The 20,121-nt window shown below is 42.9% G+C and overlaps 1 protein-coding gene across 1 annotated transcript in view; it reads right to left on the reverse strand.

Moving 5' to 3' along the window:
* EFCAB6 (EF-hand calcium binding domain 6) overlaps positions 1-20,121 on the reverse strand; it is a 274,701-nt gene that overhangs the window by 66,393 nt on the left and 188,187 nt on the right. The window contains exons 21-23 of the mRNA XM_032261403.1: positions 17,136-17,232; positions 12,549-12,667; positions 3,082-3,276 (exon numbers count right to left, since the gene is read on the reverse strand). Of these exons, the coding sequence (XP_032117294.1) occupies positions 3,082-3,276; positions 12,549-12,667; positions 17,136-17,232 (411 nt within the window). The remainder of the gene's footprint in view (positions 1-3,081; positions 3,277-12,548; positions 12,668-17,135; positions 17,233-20,121) is intronic.

Consider the following 20,121-nt stretch of genomic DNA (forward strand, 5'->3'; position numbering starts at 1 on the left):
AAAAAAATCAACTCAAAGTAGATTAAAAACTTAAATGTAGGACCAGAAACTATGAACTACTAGAAGAAAACATTGGGGAAATTCCACAGGACATTGGTGAGGGCAAATATTTTTTGGATAAGACTTCAAAAGCACAGGCAACAAAAGGAAAAGCAAACAAATGGGATTTCATCAAGCTGAAAAGCTACGGCGCCACAAAGGGAACAAAGTGAAGAGACAACCTACTGCGTGGGAGAAGGTATGGACAAACTCTCCAGCTGACAAGGGATTAATAACCAGAATATATATGGAACTCCAACAACTCAACACCATAAGAATAAATAATCTGATTCAAAAATGGCCAAAAGATCTGAATAGACATTTCTCGAAAGAGGACATATAAAGTGGCCAAGGGGTAAGTGAAAAATGCTCAATGTCACTGATATCAGGGAAAAGCAAGTTAAAACCACAATGAGATATCATGTCATCCCAGTTAGAATAGCTATCATCAAAAAGACAAAACATAAATGCTGGTGAAGTTGCAGAGAAAGTGGAAGAAATATACTGTTGGTGGTAATGTACAGTACTATGGAACACAGCATGGAGATTTCCCAGAAAACTAAAAACACAACTACCATATGATCCAGAAATTCTATACTACTGCTGAGTATATATCCAAAAGAAAGGAAATCGGTACATCAAAGAGAAGTCTACATTTCCATGTTTATTGCAGTGCTGCTCACAGTAGCCAAGACATGAAATTAACTCAAGTGTCCACCAATGGAAGAATAAAGAAAATGTGGCACATATACACAATAGAACATTATTCAGTGATAAAAAAAGAATAAAATCCTGTCATTCACAGCAGCATGGATGGAACTAGACATAATTATATTAAGTGAAGTAAGCCAGGCACAGAAAGACAAATATCACACGTTCTCACTCATATGAGGGAGTTTAAAAAGGCGATCTCAGCTGGGTGTGGTGGCTCGCACCTGCAATCCCAGCACTTTGGGAGGCTGAAGTGGGTGGATCATTTGAGCTCAGGAGTGGGAGACCAGCCTGGGCAACATGGCAAAACCCCATCCCTACTAAAAATACAAAACTTAGCTAGGTGTGGTGGTGTGTACCAGTAATCTTGCTACTCAGGAGGCTGAGGTGGGAGGATCATCTGAACCTGGAAAGTTGAGGCTGCAGTGGGCCATGATGGAGCCACTGCACTCCAGCCTGGGTGATGAAAGTGAGACACTGCCTCAAAAAAAAAAAAAAAAAAACCGTATATTGTTATATACGATTATATAACAATAAAATGTTATATTGAAATATACAATAATCTTATTGTATATTTCAAAGTAGTTAGATTTAATTGTATATTAAAAAATATCTAAAAGAATATAATTGGACTGTTTGTAACACAAAGGATAAATGGGGTGATGGATATCCCATTTACCCTGAAGTATTATACATTGCATATCTATATCAAAATATCTCATGTAACCATATATATATGCTCCTACTATGTACTCACAAAATTAAAAAAATATATAGCTAGAAGAGAAGATCTGTAGAATTCCCAACACAGAGATAAATGTTTGAGACGATGGATACCCCAGTTATCCTCATTTGATCATTACACATTGTATATTAGTATCAAAATATCACACATACCCTCCAAAATATGTACAACTATTAAATATCAGTTTTAAAAATTGAAAGGAATCATGTATGCTCCCACCACCCAAATCCAGTGGGGTACCTTCTGCACAGCATCTTCTGGTCCTGTGCACCTGCTCCTATATTTGATATCATTCCACTCACGGTACACATACTGCCGAAAATGTCACTGCCTGCTAGCCCTTTACACAAACATTTCCATCTTCTTCCACAGTGGCCACAGCAGGCATGTGCAATTTCATGCTCTTTCAGGCTACTCTTTGCTAAGCCAGTGCACTAATTTGGGATTGGAAGGTATTCCCTTTGTTGTCGTTTTGCTGTGAAAGACACACTGCACTTTGGGAGGCTGAGGTGGGTGGATAACTTGAAGTCAGGAGTTCAAGACCAGCCTGGCCAACATGGTGAAACCCCGTCTCTACTAAAAATACAAAAATTAGCCGGTCATGGTAGTGTGTGCCTGTAATCCCAGCTACTCAGGAGGCTGAGGCAGGAGAATTGCTTGAACCTGGGAGGCAGAAGTTGCAGTGAGCCAAGATAGCACCTTGCACTCCTGCCTGGGCGACAGAGTGAAACGCCATCTCAAAAAAAAAAAAAAAAAAAAAAAAAAAGCCACACTGCTGGCCACATCTTCCAGTTGCTAAGCTGTTGGCTTCTTCTGAATTATCTCCTTGGGATAAAGTCCCGAAAGTCGAAGTGTGAGTTAAAGGATATGTCTAGTTCATTCCTTTATTCATTCAACGGATATTACCAAGTGCCTGTTTGGTGTCAGACACCAGGTAAAGTGGCAGACATCCCTATGGAACCTGTATTCTAGTTGGGCAAAGACAGTGGCCAGGCAATATGCCATCCATAAGTAAAATGGATAATTTTCAAGGGTGACCCATAGAATATGATGAATGATAGAAGATTGCGACTGGGTGGCCGGGAGCCGTAGCTCACGCCTGTAATCCCAGCACTTTGAGAGGTCAAGGTGGGTGGATCACGAGGTCAGGGGTTCAAGACCAGCCTGGCCAACATGGGTGAAACCCCATCTCTACTAAAAACACAAAAATTAGTGGGGTGTGGTGGTGGGCACCTGTAGTCCCAGCTACTTGGGAGGCTGAGGCGGGAGAATTGCTTGAACCCGGGAGGCGGAGGTTGGAGTGAGCTGAGATCATGCCACTGTACTCCAGCCTGAGCGACAGAGCGAGATTCTGTCTCAAAGAAAAAAGAAAAAAGACTGTGCCTGGGTAAGATGGAATAGGGCTGTAGCTTTTCAACTACTCTTTGACTTAGCACTAGTTTCTAGAATTGACAGCAGTGAACAAGCATAATCATTTCCCTGTAACTTTGCCAGCACAGGAAGGTACCATTTTAAAATAACTTGCTGTGAGGGCAGATGTAAAAGGGGACTTCTAGATGACGGCCCCCAGATCCCTCCTCACTCACCTGGCTGGCACGGCCTTCTCTGTGCCCTGCTGCAGCTCCTTCATCTCTTCCTGTAGCTGCTGTGGCTTCGTAAAATGACCCATGAAGTTGAAATGATCCTCCATGCAGGGCCGATGGACAGCGGGTGAATAGTTAATACCCAATTTCTGTAAAAATTCCTGGTAGGTAATGTGCCCTCTTCCCTCCGTGTCATACCTTAAAAAAACAAAAACAGAAAGCACTTCTCAGTAGCTACTAAGGTGTGCTGGTGCTCAGGGTTTAGAAATGTCTGCACCATCTGTGAAGAGCTCATATTCCATCCCTCACCACTCAAAGCATGCCCTGTAGAGTCCTGCCTGGCAGAGCTGGAATGCACAAGTTCGGGCCTCACTCTAGATCCAATCCGAATCCGCATGTTGACAAGGACCCCAGGTGACTCACAGGCACATGAACATTCAGGACGGTTACGTCACACATGGCCCGTCCGGAGAGAAAGCAACCATAGCTCCTCACCTGTCATTCTATTAGAAAAAGCTGTGACTGCAGAAAATTAAAGTCGACCCCTCCATACATTCAGCAGTCTTTTGTTTGTTTGTTTGTTTGAGACAGAGTCTTGCTCTGTGGCCCAGGCTGGCGTGCAATGGTGTGATCTTGGCTCACTGCAACCTCCATCTCCCCAGCTCAAGTGATTCCCCTGCCTCAGCCTCCCAAGTAGCTGGGATTACAGGTGTGCACCACCATACCTGGCTAATTATTGCATTTTTAGTACAGACGGGGTTTCACCATGTTGGCCAGGCTGGTCTCAAACTCCTGACCTCGGATGATCCACCCTCCTCGGCCTCCCAAAGTGCTGGGATTACAGGCGTGAGCTGCACCTCGCCCATTCAGCAGTGTTTTTTTTAATTGAATACTTACCTGTGAAAGGAACTATGCTAAGGTTTAGGCGAAAATTCTTCAAAAAGCATATTCAGTCTTAAAACTCGAATAAGTGAATGTCATTTGATTCAAAGATGGTAAAATTCCCCATTTTCTCTTTGAAGAGATGCCAATTACATACAGCCAATGAGAGGGACCAGTGAGGAAAACAAGATAAGAATTATGCTATGTACCTTTTATGTCATTTTCTATTATTGAGATTTTTCTGAATTAGAACTCATTAAAAAAGGCATAATGGAGGGTTTTTATCTCCCAACGTTATTCAAATAGAATAGAATTACTTCAATAAAAATTTTAAGGCAAATTGCCAATTTTCTTTAAAGAAAGAAAGCATTTATTTTTACAGAAAGATCTTGGTACTCATCTAATCGATAAAAATGGCGTTTGCAGATGTGATTTCCCCAGATGAACTCAGAGTTACAAGGAATGAGACTACATTTATACAATTTTGCCTGCATAATTCTCCCATCAGGACGTTGCTTGGGCATTTGTCTGATGGAGCAGAAGCACAATCGGTTTTCTCCCTTTGCTCTGCTTGTTACCCGATGGATCCTGGAGGACCTATGAGACCCACAGTTGCCTCTGACACACTAAGCCCTGTGCGACTGTTTAAGCTGAGTTAACAATAAAGAAAACGTCCTTATATACCACGTTCTTGTCCTCAAGGGGACGGGGTGGCAGGTAGGAGAGAAAGCAGCGAGATGTTTGGGTGAATGCTGCTTCGTGCACTTGTGCTTAAACTTGCAGGGGCTCTCAGGAGTTGGAAGATCACCACCCTTCCCAAAGGCCACGTGGGCCTATCCTGTCAGGTGCCCATGAGAGTTCTCTCCATGTTCCCTTGCCTTCCATGTGCTGCAGATCCCCGCTCCTCTGCCATGTGTCTGTCATCCACCTGCTACCTGAACACAGTATTTGTACATTCTCCACACAGACTCCACCTGTCAAGGTAAGAAAAGCCCCCTTGGACAATTTCCTTCACTACTTTGCAAGTAGGGTGCAGATAGAGGGCTCCAGGTAAATGCCAGCTCACTGGCTCTTCACCTGGCAAGGCCTTTGCCTGCTCTGGGGATCAGTTCCTCAGCCAGGAGCCGTCACGCACAGTCCTAGACATGAGGTAGCAGGACAGTGCCCTGCTCAGCTCCTGCCATGACCAGCTCTTTATCCCCTGCAGATCTTTTTGGGTGTCTGTTTTTTTTTCTTTTCTCCACCAGAACACAGAGGGGATGACAAGATCTTTTCAGGTGTCTGTTATGAGGATGACTTTAATTTTGCAACCCAGAAAAGTACCCTTCCATCTTCATTCAGTGAATTTTGTTTTTAAAACACAAGACAACACACCCTCAGAAAGAGGCCTGTGGGCTCTGTATTTCCTGAGGCTTCTCCTGTGGCTGTAGAAGAGCTGTGGTCTCAGCAGCACCGTCAGAGGCAGAAGCCTCCAGCAAAGGCTTCCCTGCTGCTGGTGATGCTGAGATGGCTACAGGGAGGAAGTTGAATCTCACATGGACATACCAAGAAGCGGAAGAGCTGCCATTTCTTGAGCTTTAGGGTGATCCCAGGGCCATGCCTCTCTCCTTGAACTACATCAGGACTCTAACTAGCCTTGTGCCACCAGGGCAATGTAATAATGCAACTCGGGTCAAGACGCCCTCTGAATAAAGCTCTCAGGGGTTCCCCATTCTGACAGGAGGGTTCCTAACAGAATGGTCCACAGCCCACCCACTTGACAAGCAGCCCCAGAAGGCAGTGCACCAGCTTTGGAAATGTCTCTCTCCTCCTAAGTCAAAAGAACCACTACTCTGCCTTCCTCTGAGCTCTTCAAGGCATGGCGGGGACTGGATGGGTTAGTGTATGTGGGGATACATGGGGAGTGCATGTTGGCATTTGCTACTGCCCTGTGCCACCCAAAGGTCCTCCCACATCCTGCCTCCATCCAGTTCCTCCATCCATGTCTTATCTGTCTACCAGATGGCAAGTTTCTTGAGAAGAAACTATGGTTCATTCATTTTTGCAAACTCCCAGCATCCGGCACACAGCGTCCTCACACCTTGCATGAGCTGCATTATCCATTCACGGATGCTGGGCTAAGAAAAGTGAAGGCAGTGCATTTCTAAGGAAGGGGTTTCCTGCTGGAGTGCTGTGCTAAAGGGATTACCAACAACAAACCTTCCCTCATGACACTGGAACTGAATGAAAAGGCATTCTTAATGACTTCATTAATAAAGATCATAAACGTTCTATTCTCATCCAAAGGCACAGAAGACCAGATTGCACAACTGCAACTAAAATATTGTTGTGAATGTGATTAATAAGCAAGCTAATTCAGCTTACATAACCTCGCCCTTCATGATATAATCCTTGTGTAACATTTTAAAAAATCAACTTGCCTATAAAATTGAATTTTCAAATGGTTCAGCAATAGATGTGCCAGGAACAAAATGTACACATAAACAGAGGACCCATAAAAACTCACATTTGTGGATGGTGATGGCCTCTCATTTATGATACAAGTAGATGACTCTGCCCATTTATTGTGCACACAGCAATTCAGTTGTGCACATAATTTGGGTATGTTCACATTGATTGGTTTGCTTTGCTAAGAATGTCTTAGTCCTTTAGGCTCAGTTTAAGCACTGGATTCTTACATAAATTTCAGAAGTACCTTCAAATGCCACTGTCCCTAGAGTTACAGGGCAGAATCATGAGGCGTGGTGTAAACCCTACTGACGGCCCAGCCCAGGCAGCAGAGGCAGACACAGCACCTCGTGTAGCTGGGGACACAAGGAATTCTCTCAGGTACCATCTTGGAGGGTGGTCTGATGGCTCAAATAGCTGCTCTTTAGAAATGAAAGTGTCTGATATGGCTTGGATTTGTGTCCCCACCCAAATCTCATGTCAAATTGTAATCTCCAGTGTTGGAGATGGGGCCCGGTGGGAGCTGATTGGATCTTTCATGAATGGTTTAGCACCATCCTCATCATGCTGTTTTTCTGATGATAGTGAATGAGTTCTCAAGAGATCTGAATGTTTAAAAGTGTGTGGCACCTCACCACCACCTTCATCCTGCTCTGGCCATGTGAAGCGCTGGCTCCCCTTTCTCCTTCCGCCATGATTGTAAGTTTTCTGAGGCCTCCCCAGAAGCTGAGCAGATGCCAACAAAGAGCTTCCTGTACAGCCTGTGGAACCATAAGCCAATGAAACCTCTTTTCTGTATACGTTCCCCTGTCTCAGGTATTTCTTTATAGCAGCATGAGAAAAGACTCATACAGTGTCCAACTGCCAAAGTTGAACATGCCCAAGGGGTACAATCAGTGTGTTCTGATGGAATTACAGAAGATCAGACACCATTTGTTCCAGTGCCCATCAAGAGCCAAAATCTGACTGGGCATGGTGGCACACATCTATAATCCCAGCACTTTGGTAGGCCAAGGTAGGAGGATCACTTGAGGTCAGGAGTTCGAGACCAGCATGATCAACATGGAGAAACCCTGTCTCTACTAAAAATACAAAAAAAGCCAGGAGTGGTGGTGGGTGCCTATAATCCCAGCTACTTGGGAGGCTGAGGCAGGAGAATCGCTTGAACCCAGGAAGCGGAGGTTGCAGTGAGCCAAGATCGTGCCATTGTATTCCACCCTGGGCAACAAGAGTGGAACTCCATCTCAAAAAAACAAACAAACAAAACAAACAAATAAACAAAAAGAGCCAAAATCCCTCCTTTACACTGCCCAGTAAGAAGGGGGTAGCCTCAGACAAAGCCATGTCAGACAAGAGAACCACACTTCCTTCAAGGACTGCCTGCCAGGGTTCCAGATGGCTTTAATTACTGAAAGGTTCTTCATGTTGAGCTTAGAGTCTACCCGGCTAGCATATCTCCAAGTTCAACTTCTTTGTATTCAGTGTGTCTAAAAGTCCCGGTCTCTGAGTAATACCGCACTCCCCCTTTCAGAATTGCAGCCCTTCTGGCCCCTGTGTCACCATTTGCTGCATAAACTCCCACGTGGCTGTAAATATCAACAGTGGTTTCTGTTTCCCCGTCTGGGCCCAGATGAACACACTCCTGGAGTCTCGTCTGCCTTGAATGCTCCTTGTCCCATCTCCCTTGGGGTAATTCCATGTGTGGCAGACACCATTATGAGTTCCCCCATCTCTGTTTCTTTTTCCTCCTGGACATGCATGCAGAGGGCCCCTCCCAGCCTCCCTTGCAGGTGGTCACAGCCATGTGGATGGATTCTGGCCACAGGAACATGCAAAGAGGGTGAAGATGGCTATGGTTCCAGGCCTGGGCCCTGAAAACTGACCACGCGCTCCGCTGAGCTCTTTCCCCTTCTCTGTCGGCAGACACAAAAGGTCCAGGGGATGATGGGAGACGCCTGGTTCCTAAGTGATCCTGCAGGTAGTGTGCCCCCCCATACCCACACTAGACTAGGACGCCATTTTTGAGGAAAACACTGAGATGCTGGCCCTGTTTGTTGCCACGGTTAGCCTCACCTGACCAGTATACCACTCAGACCAACACAGTTTAACATCACCTTAAACATCTCAGTTTTGCAAATTTACGAGATAAATCAGACAACCCCATTAAAAAGTGGGCAAAGGACATGAAATGGACTTTTCAAAAGAAGACATACATGTGGCCAAAAAGCAGATGAAAAAAGCTCAGTGTCACTGATCCTTAGAGAAATGCAAATCAAAGCCTCAATGAGACCCCATCTCACATCAGTCAGAATGGTTATTATTAAACAGTTAAAAAATGGCAGATGCTGGCAAGGTTGCAGAGCAAAAGGGAATGCTCATTGCTGTTGGTGGGAGTGTAAACTAGTTCAACCAAGGTGGAAAGCAGTGTGGAGACTTCTCAAAGAACTAGAAGCAGAACTACTATTCCACACAGCAATCCAATGACTGGGCACATAGACCCAGTGGAATAGAGACCATTTTATTATAAAGAAACATACACATGTATGCTCACTGCTGCACTATGCACAACAGCATAGACATAGACTCTACCTAAATGCTCACCAATGGCAGACTGGATAAAGAAAATGTGGTACATATACACCATGGAATTAATATCTATGCAGCCATGAAAAGAATGAGCTCGTATCCTTTGCAGGAACGTGGTTGGAGTTGGAGGCCATTATCCTCAGCAAACTAATGCAGGACCAGAAAACCAAATACCTCATGTTCTTATTATAAGTGGGAGCTAAATTATGAGAACTCATGGATAGACAGAGGGAAACAATAGACACTGGGGCCTTTTGGAGGATGGAGGGTGGGAGGAAGGAGAGGATCAGAAAACAACTATTGTGTACTAGGCTTCGTACCTGGGTGACCAAATAATCTGTACAATAAACCCCTACGACATGGCTTTACCTATTTAACAAATCTGTACATGCACCCTGAACTTAAAAGTTAAAATAAAAAAATAAAAATAAAAATCTCATGCCATGGCTTATGCCTGTAATCCCAGCACTTCAGGAAGCTGAGGTGGGCAGATTGCTTGAGGTCAGGAGTTCAAGACCAGCCTGGCCAACATCGTAAAACGCTGTCTCTACTAAACATACCAAAAATTAGCCAGGCATGGTGGTGCACACCTGTAGTTGCAGCTGCTCGGGAGGCTGAGGCAGGAGAATCCCTTGAACCCAGGAGGCAGAGGTTGCAGTGAACCGAGATCACGCCATTGCACTCCAGCCTGGGCAACAGAGCAAGACTCCATCTCAAAAAACAAAAAATCTCAATTTTGCAAGACAAAAAGAGTTCTGGAGCTGGACAATGGTGATGGCTGAACAACATGATGAATGTATTGAATACCACCAGGCTGTGTGCTTAAAAACGGTGAAGATGGTAAACTGTGTTATGTGCATTTTAACACGTAAAAAAGTGGACAGCAAAAACAATAGCAGTGAAGAAAATCTCGAATCAATAAAAATTTGATTTGATTTTGAAAATGTAGGTATCGCATAAAATACTTTGCAGGAAGCAGTTCATCTAATGAAGTGAAATAAGAACGACAGGTGCTATAATTTGCAGAGCTTCCTAGGAACTGCGCGACTGACCTAAGGGAGAATGAAAACATGGACACGGGAAGGGTCGCCAGGTGAATGTGTGTGCTGACCCAAAGACAATTCCAGAGGGCAAAAGGGATTCACTGGAGGGAGGGAATAGAGGAATTATCACCCCAAGAACTGCACTTTTCTACGGCATCCAAATATATTCTCTCTCTGGCAGACAAGATTCACCATCACTCTTCCACTTCCTTATAAATTAAGCTTGTTATGTGAAATAACTCAGCTTAAAAGCCCAGCTCATCAGTCCTTGATTTCTGAGCCTTCATAGGTCCCAGCAGGGACAAAGCACTTAATTACCAAGACTTTCTCTCCTTAAGAGCATGTGAGTATCTTAGGAGAAGAGCTCTGGGTTATTCGTTCATCTTGGTCATCCTCAGCCATGCAAAGAAGCGCAGAGACAGTGTTTAAGAAGCGTTTGCTGGGTGACCAAATGAAGAGAGGGTGTGTTAAATTTACTGAGTGGTTACTGCTCGCCAGGCCTGAGCTCGCACTTTATATAACTCCTTAACCAGGCATCACAGCGGCCTGGGGTGATAGGGAGCATTAGTGCTGCTTTGCAGGTGATGAGGAGTGTACAGCACAGAGAAGCTAAGTAACTTGATGGAGGTCACACAGCGGGAAGCAGGCAGGAGTCACGCCCATGCATCTGGCTGCAGGGCTGTTGCTGTTAACCACTCCCCATCTGTGGCATAAGGTCAACTAAACGATAGTGGACAAAATTCTGACTGCAAGCAGTTGTCAACACAGGGTGCAAATCCGTACATCTCATAATTATGTTCATAAATGTATAAACTTCAGCCACAAGCAACAGTGAGTGTCCACCTCCAGTGGAAATGGAAACAAGTTCTGTCCTGCCCTCAGAAAGAGGGTCTGTGCACTCTCATTTCCCACATGGGAACCTTGGTGGGGGACACGACTCCAATGCCTTTCATCCCCATGGCCAGCCCCCACTCAGGGGTCCGTCCTGTGCCCCTTGGTGGAGGCGGCAGTCTCCCAGGGCCAGTATTCCCAGCCAGCCTCTCCCCTGAACTGTTTCCTGATTCATCTTCCTGAACCACAGCTCTGTTCACCCTATAACCACACTCAAATTCCATTGTTCCCGATCGCCTGGTCAATAACACCTGGAAGCAAGGACCTGGTAAGGTATCTGCCCTCCACTTCCTGTCTGACCCTGGGAGCCCCATGCCACTTCTGATAAGATACCTGCCTCCCTGCAGACAGGTGGCCGCTGACCCAGAATGTCTCCTTCTCCATCTGGACCCACCACAGCATCCAGCCCTCCCTGGCCCCATGCTCCTGCCTCACCGCCCACGCCACTCGACCTGCTCTCTGCTCAGGGCTTTTGCACAATTGTCACTGTACTGTAGCTACCTGTGTAAATGCATTCTGTGCCCTGACCGCTCCCCAAAGACTGGGACCACGTCATCATCTTCGGATCATCCAAAGGGTCAACTGAGAGGGAGGGCTATGCATTTGCTGGCTTTACAAAGATCTGCCTGTCAGCCAGCTGGAACTACTAATGTAAGCTACTCAAACAGAAATGGGCAGGGAGTCTAATGAGACCTTGTGGTGGAACTGATCGTTAAAAAAATAAGGACTTTGTGAGAACTTCCAGTTGCTTTTCTAAATTAGACATAAAACAACCCACCTAATTCTAAACTTGGCCAACATTTCAGCCTTCCACTTTGAACAGATGAAAAGTTGGGAAATGGTATGAACAGTTTCATGAGTTTGCCTCCTGAGTGGCCGTACGATGGTGGAATACCATCCTGGGGGAATGCAGGTGGCTGCGGACATACAGTGAAGAAGGAGGTAATTTGAAGTTGGGTCTGGAACTCGGAAAGAGACCACATTGTTAGTGTGGAATGTGAAACTCAGACATCCATCTAGGGAAGACCATAACAGGGGGCCCAATTCCAAAACAGCAAAATCAAAAATATGTTTGACAAATGGAACCAACACTGGATACAATTTTCAGTTTAAGAGACCCTCGGGAAGCTACTCCAAGTTGCTGAAAGTTTGGTTTTTCTTCCCACAAATTACTTATCTATAAAACAGTTGTGCAACATTAATTCCTGTCTATAGGCAATGCAGAGAAACTGTTCTTTCCTTTATCCACTGCATGTCTGCTGAGTGAGTTGTATTAGAGGTAAGTCCTTAGAGAGTGACTTGTTTTGTTAAAACAGTAAAAGCTTGGGCTTGAGCTCCCAGTTCCTTGGAAATACAAACCTCTCAAGTCTATTATGGATGATGAGCATTTACCCGGGTTCTCTGTGTTGGCTGAAGACCAACCTATCCACCAAGGCTGCTTACTATGAGCAACAAGGAGCAAGGAACGAGGAAAGACACAGGAGATGAGACAGATGTGACCAAGAGAAAATACTCTCAGCCCCCAGTTACCCTGATCCAGGAAAGATTTGTGCTGAATTTGCCACAGCAAGCAACCTAGTCCATAAGAACTGAAACCAGCCAGTCTCACGTGCCACTTACCTTGCCCAAAGCTTTTCAAACTCTCTTGGTGTGAGGGGAATATCAAAACCATACAGCGCGTTCTTTATGTCCCGGCGTCGAAGAATGCCATTGCCCTCGTTATCGGTTTCTATAAAATGCTACAATATCAGAAGATGGTATTTAGGAACATGTGAAATGAGTGCATGACAGTGGAAAAGATGTTGAATAGTCAATATCTGGGGCAACCTAAGGAATTTGTATCCCCATCCACCTCCTTAATCACCTTTTAATCTAAGTTCCAGGTGTCCTCATCGCTCCTGGAAAGAAAGTGACAGAGCAAACTGGGAAGGAGAGTTAGGTGTTGGAAGGGGGTGATTTCTGAGTGGCATCAGGGGTTTGACCTTGATTCTTGGGTTCACAAACAATTAGAAGTAAGGGCTAACCAAAGCCCGGGAAATGAGATGGAGGGTCCTCATCCCAGTGAAGGTTTAACTTTAGCCCTCTGGCTGTGAGAGGGGAAATGAGGGACATTAGACTCCAGCTATGATGACAACATTATATGGTACCATTTTTATGTCCCTGAGGGGTACAGAAGGTATTGGCAGGCATATAAGAGGACCACAGACTTGAATAACAGCTAACAAGTGTGGTTCTCAGCAATATCTTCTGTTGTTTCCAAGTAATATCTTATTTAATCTTCTTCATAACAATGCGATGAGGTGTATATAATGGGTACATCTACAGAATTCTCTGTGAGCATGATACTTAATAGTGAAAGAACAAAGCATTCCCCTTAAGATCAGGAACAAAGTGAGGATATCTCCATCACCCACTATTCAACATTGTACCGTGGGGTCTCAGCCAGTTAAATTAAGCAAGAAAAAGAATAACTGGTGTAATGATAGGAGGGGAAGAAATACAATTATTATTATTCACTGACATGATTGTATACATAGGAATACAAAGAATCCACAAATAAATTATTATAAGAGGTGAATTTAGCAAGCGGTCTGGATTCTATATCAACGGGCATAATCAATCACGTTTTTATATATCAGACACAGAAAGTGAAATTTTAAAAGATAACATTTACAAAGGGCATAAAAAATTAGAATGGCCTAGGAATACATCTGTGATAGCTGAGAAATGCCTGTATACAGAAAAGTACAAAACTTTATTGAAAGATATTAAAGATCAAAATAAATGGAGAGACACTATGTTCATGAATCAGAAAACTCAAATAGAATAGCAAAGATGTCATTTTCTCTGTGGAACTCGACAAAGTGTTTCAAAACTCTTGAAGAACAGGATAGAGGGAGTTGCCTACCAATTAATTGAGATGTATCATTAAGTTATGGTGATGAAAAAGATGTGATGTAGGTGTCAGCACAGACAAACTGATCAATGGAACAGAATGAGGAGGTCAGTAACACCCGCGGGCTATGATGTAGGCAGTGGTGATGCTCACATCAGCCAGGGGAAGGGGGACTTCACAATGACCAGTGCTGGGACAGCTGGCCTTCCATACAGAGAAAATTACACGGGGCCCCTGCCTCACAACACCTGGGAAGCATCTAGTCTAGATTTCAAGACCTGAGTGTGAAAGTTGAAACTGTCAAGTCCCTATAAGAGAATGTGAGAGAATATCTTCATGATGACTCCAGGGTAGAATTTTTAAACAAGACCTACAGAGAGATGTTAGTAAATTTGACTACATTAGAAAGAACTTATATTTATCAAAAGACACCATATAAAAAGGGTAAGAACACAGATTAGAAACTGAGGGGAGATGATAGTTGCACCACATGTCACTTACAAAAGAGCAGGACCCACAGAGCAGTGTACACTATGACCACAGTAACAGTTTTTGTTGACCAATGAGAAAAAGACAAACCAGTATGAAGATTTAAAGCCTCAGGCCACCACTTCACAATAAAGGAAACCTGACCAATGAATGAACAAATGAAGATATTCAATCTCACTGATAACCAACAAAATGCCAATCAAATCTGCAATGAGATACCATTATACATCTACTAGAATGGAAAAAATAGGAAGTCTGATAGTACCAAATGCTACAGTATTGAGCAGTGTTGACAGAAAGTCAAAAATATTTGCTATCTGGGCCTTTACAAAAAAAGCGTGCTGGCTCCTGTTCTAAGATATTGGCCATATTCTTTTCCTTCATCTGAATGGTGATTACATGGTGACTACTTTAAACTTTTTTAAACTGTATATATGTATTTTATATACATGTATTTTATATACTCCGTGGTAGAACCATAACTTAAAAAAATTAAGCTTTTAAAAAATTGAGTCTGTAGGATTTCAAAATCCCTTTGAAATCATGTGTCAAGTCTGGCATGTAAGAAACTTGGAAGTTACCACTCTGTCCCAACAAGAAGTAAAAATCTGAACAAATTGGAAAATTAACAACTCTTCTTAAATCATTAGAGAAGTGGAGTTACAGGCCAAACCACTGTCCCCAAAACTGGAGAGACAGACAGGTGAATACAGAGAATCATAACTTACTGGGACAGATACCCATAAGCAGAAAGCTTTACAAGAACTTGTGCCAAAAACATAGAAGTGGAAGGAATAATTCCTAACTCATTCTATGACACCAGTATTGCCCTAATGCCAAAACCAGACAAAGATATTATAAGTTAAGAAAATGACACACCATTATCTCTGATAAACATAGATGCAAAAAAAATCCTCCACGAAATATTAGTAAATCAAATCCAGCAATGTATAAAAAGAATGATATGCCATGGCTGAGTGGGATTTATCTCAGGTATATAAAGCTGCTTCAACATTTGAATACTAATAAATGTAATGCATTATATCATCAGAGAAAAGGAGAAAAATCATATTAACAGATACAGATGCACAATCATATCAACACATACAAAAAAACATTTGAGAAAATCCAACACTCATTCATGATAATAACTCTGAGTAAACAAGGAATAGAGGAGAACTTCCTCAAACTTGATAAAGAACGTCTACCAAAAAGCCTACTGCTAACATCATATTTAATGATGCGAAAGCAGATTTCCCACTCAGGTCAGGAACAAGGCAAGAATACCCCTCTTGCCACTGTTTTTCAACATTATACTCAAGTCCTAGCTAATGCAATAAGACAAGAACAGAAACTAAAAGGCATACAGATAGGGAAGAAAGAAATAAAACTCTCTTTGTTCACAGATGACATGATCGTCTATAAAGAAAATACAAAAGAATCAACAAAAAAACCTCCTGGAATTAATATGCGATTATACCAAGGTTGCAGGATACAAGGTTAATACACAAAAGTCAATCATTTTCCTATATACTAGCACTGAACAATATTTGAAGAAAATACACAATACCCCTATTCCATGTAGTATTGGAAGTCCTGGCCAAGAGCAGAGCAGTCAGGCAAGAAAAAGAAATAAAGCAGATCAAGATAGGAAGAGAGGAAGTCAAAGTATCCCTGTTTGCTGAAGACATGACTCTATATCTAGAAAACCTCATGGTATTGGCCCAAATGCTCCTTCAGCTAATAAACAACTTCAGCAAAATCCCAGGATACAAAATCAACACACAAAAACCGCTAGCATTCTTATACATCACCAAGAGCCAATCTGAGAGCCAAATTAGGAATGCAATCCCATTCACAATTGCCACATTACTATAAATATACTGTAAATATAGCATAGTATAAATATATATATACTATAAATATATTTAAAATATATAGTATAAATGTAACATATATTATAAATTTATATATTATAAATGTATTCAAAATATATAGTATAAATATATTTATACTATATTTATATTATACTAATATAAATATATTAATATAGTAATTATATAATTATATTTATGTAATATAAACATAAAGATACATGCACCAGTATGTTTATTGCAGCACTATTTACGATAACAAAGACATGGAATCAACCTAAATGCTCATGAACGGCAGACTGGATAAAGAAACTGGAATATATCCGTCATTATAAAGTGGTGAACTCAGCCTAGATTTCAGGATAAACTCAGGTTTGCACATGCAGTTCCATTATCATGTAGGTCCGACTGTCATTGGCCCTGTTGGGTTAGACAGGCCCATCTCAATACCATAATCAGAGTTTATATGATTGCACGTGGCAGGTATCTACCTTATACATGTGCTTCTATGATTTTGGCAAGACAGGAAGAAACAGCTCTTTAAAATCCATGTTTATTTTGTGTAAAATTAAGTATGACAGCATCTTGTTTTTCATGTATTAGGTTGGTGCAAAAGTGATCGTAGTTTTTCCATTAAAGTTATGGCAAAAACTACGATTACTTTTGCACCGACCTAATACTTTTTAAATTCATATCAAGCCTGAAATAATGCCAGGAACTTCTGCCCATGTAACTCTAACAATTACTTGTCTTTCTAAACATCACTTGACCTTGAATGTGAGAGTGTAGTTTGAGAAAGTCTTTCAAGAACAGCAGGAGTCCCCACGTTGGGTATACTGAGTTGTTTTCCCATCTTAGCAGCTGGATCTGAACGGCTTGATCATCCCAGTGATATTGAAACATTGAAATAGATTTTCTTTCCTTTTAAGGAAACAGTCGTTTTCTTACCTTAGACAAGTCTGACCATCTGCTTTTTGCTTTGGTAACAAGATACTGATGAGCCTGTTCACAAGCTAGTTCTGTATCCGCGACCTTCTGTTTTGGTCTTAAAAGAAAAAAAATAATAAATAACTGTGTTTAAATTTAATGGGCTCATTAATCTCCCGAAGGGTTTTCCTATCCCCCTGTTTGTTTCAAGGACACCATTAAAGTCTGTTATTTCACATCTGGTTTAACTTAATTCCTAAAATACAGTCTTATTTCTCCAGCTGCATGTTAGGGAAGTCTCCTTAAATTTTGTAAGTCCTTGTTTATTTTCAGATAAATGATATTCAACTTTTTTTTTTTCAGCACACAAAACAAACAGGGCTCATTTGTTTTCAGAAGGGGGAAACATAATATAACATTAAGTGTCTTGGGAGGAAAACAGCTAAAAACTTTTTATTTCTGAATTTGCAAGTTGGGGAGATAATGGAGACTACAGGAAATGGTTGGGAAACAGTGGGGGAGCTTCACACTCTCAGCTCATTTTCCAAGGTGAGGTTTGCAGGATTTAGAGATACGGCCGGGTGCGGTGGCTCACACCTGTAATCTCAGCACTTTGGGAGGCCAAGGCGGGTGGATGACTTGAGGTTAGGAGTTCAAGACCAACCTGGCCAGCATAGTGAAATCCCATCTCTACTAAAAATACAAAAATTAGCCAGGTATGGTGACGCACACCTGTAATCCCAGCTACTCAGGAGGCTGAGGCTGGAGCATCGCCTAAACTCAGGAGGTGGAAGTTGTAGTCAGCCGTGATCATACCACTGCACTGTAGCCTGGGTGACAGAGTGAGACTCCATCTCAAAAATAAAAAAGATAAAAATGATCAAGATTCTGTCATATTTACTCACAGGATGGACACTTAATAAAAGACCCTGTGCTAATTTTTGTATTTTTAGTACAGAGGCTGAGGCGGAAGAATCGCTTAAACCCGGGAGGTGGAGATTGCAGTGAGACCGAGCCATTGCACTCCAGCCTGGGCAACAGGCGTGATTTCGTCTCAAAAAAAAAAAAAAAAAAAAAGACCCTGTTCTCACAGGTCCCTGACTGGGCCACAGTAAAGCACAATAAAGGCTGAGGCTGGAGGGGCTGGGATGCCCTGGATCTTTCCACACACGAGAACAAATCAGGAGTGGAGGAAAATGTGTAAAGTCCATGTGCACACCCACCCTGGTGCCTGGCTAGTGTATGCTGCTGTCATTGTGATTTTCCTTCTCCACCTGACTCTCCCTGCTCTTGACTATGCTGCCTCTCCCCACTCTCTTCTGAGAGATCATCTCTTCTGAGGTCCCAAACTACAGCCGTGATGCTGCTTGCCCACAAATCTGTACTACAACCTCACCTGCTTTTCTGTGCCATCTTTCTCCAACTGCCTACCGGACTCTACAGAATCATGGAATGTCAAGGGTGGACAGGGATCCAAAGCTCAACCAGCCAATCTCTGATTACTACTTTACCATGAAAGGTTTTGGACGATTGATGGAATTACGTTGCATTTTTACAACTTTTGCTTAAAAGGACTGGAAGTCCTAATGATGTCTATTTTTCTGCCTTCACCTTTAGACTCCTCCTAAATCCCACCTGCACTAGAAGACTCATCTGAATCTCCCAAAGGTGCTGTCACAGAGCCCCTGAGGAGCGTGTGCTATCTCAGCAAAGTCAATGCATCTCAACTGATCTCACTATCTAAACACATATCCAAAGAGCCCTCTGCCCCCTGCTTTCCACATCCTGGTTTCTTTTCTAGGCTATAAGGTTTGATTATTTCTTTGCTATCCATGAGCAAATCAATGAGTCCTACTGATTTTCCATCCATTTTCCCCCTTTCTCATTTTACATACTTGTCCTTCTCGAGAGATCAGGGTTTCCAGCGGTTACTTACTTCCTGTCCTACTGCCCAGCTTGTTAATCTGGACACTCAGTCAGACCCAGCCTTCCTTCCTATCAGCCAGTTCGTCAGTCACAGTCACATAGGAGCAGTCAGTATGTGCTGCTCTAGGTCCTGCTGACACAATGACTGGCGATGTGAAGAGTCTGCATTCTCAAGGAGCTTACACTGTGATGGGAAAACTTAGAACACACACAAAAGAAAAATAAGTGATTCGGATAATTTCAGATACTACATGTGACCAAGAAGGATGGGGCAGGGAAAACTATCAGGAAGACCTGGGAGCCACTCTTGACAGCTGTGTGGAGACTTCAGGAACACATTCCAGGCAGTACGAGGGTCTTGGGAGGGGCTTCTGGTCCCAGATAAGGAGTAGGCACACTTCACCCTTTCTCTCCTTCTTATGACAACCCAAAGTCCTACACGAAATATAAAAAGCAACGAAAGACACTAAAAGGTAAATAACAGAAGGCTAATGGAGGGAGAAATCCAGACTTGAAGAATGATGAAGTTATGAGTTTCATGGGGCTTTCCTCCCATGTTCCCAGCTCAGACAAGAGCAATCCTAATTCTGGCACTGTGTGGCAGATGTGAACAGAAAAAGGTCCAAAAGAAAGGCTGACTTTCTGAACAAAGAGCTGGGATGGAGGGCCTCTTCAGGACAAATAGTGGCAAGAGCTCCCTTTTTGTTTCTCATTACCCTCCCAGAGCAATCCTGAGACTGCACTTTGCAGTGGCCAAAACGTGAACATTTTCTCTAACCAGAGGAAATGGAAAAAGGGAGCCCTGTGATTCAAGGAGTATTAGGAAATCCGTGTTAATTTTTTTCTCTCTCTCTTTTCTTCTTTCACTAGGACCCTGAACGTGGCCCTCATCATGAGACACACATAGCAGCACAGATAGGCTAAAACCTGAGATTTTCTAGCCAGAAGACCCAGAAAAGTAGTCCTTGGGGGCTACAGAGTGTGAGGGAAATCATAGAGAAGAGAGAGCTAGAAGAAGGGACACCTGTACAGAAGTTCCAGGTTCACCTCTGATGTGTGCAGGTGCGGAACTCACCAGTTT

The sequence above is a fragment of the Sapajus apella genome, unplaced genomic scaffold (assembly GCF_009761245.1).
Source record: "Sapajus apella isolate SASKATOON/1434 unplaced genomic scaffold, GSC_monkey_1.0 scaffold123, whole genome shotgun sequence".
NCBI lineage: Eukaryota > Metazoa > Chordata > Mammalia > Primates > Cebidae > Sapajus > Sapajus apella.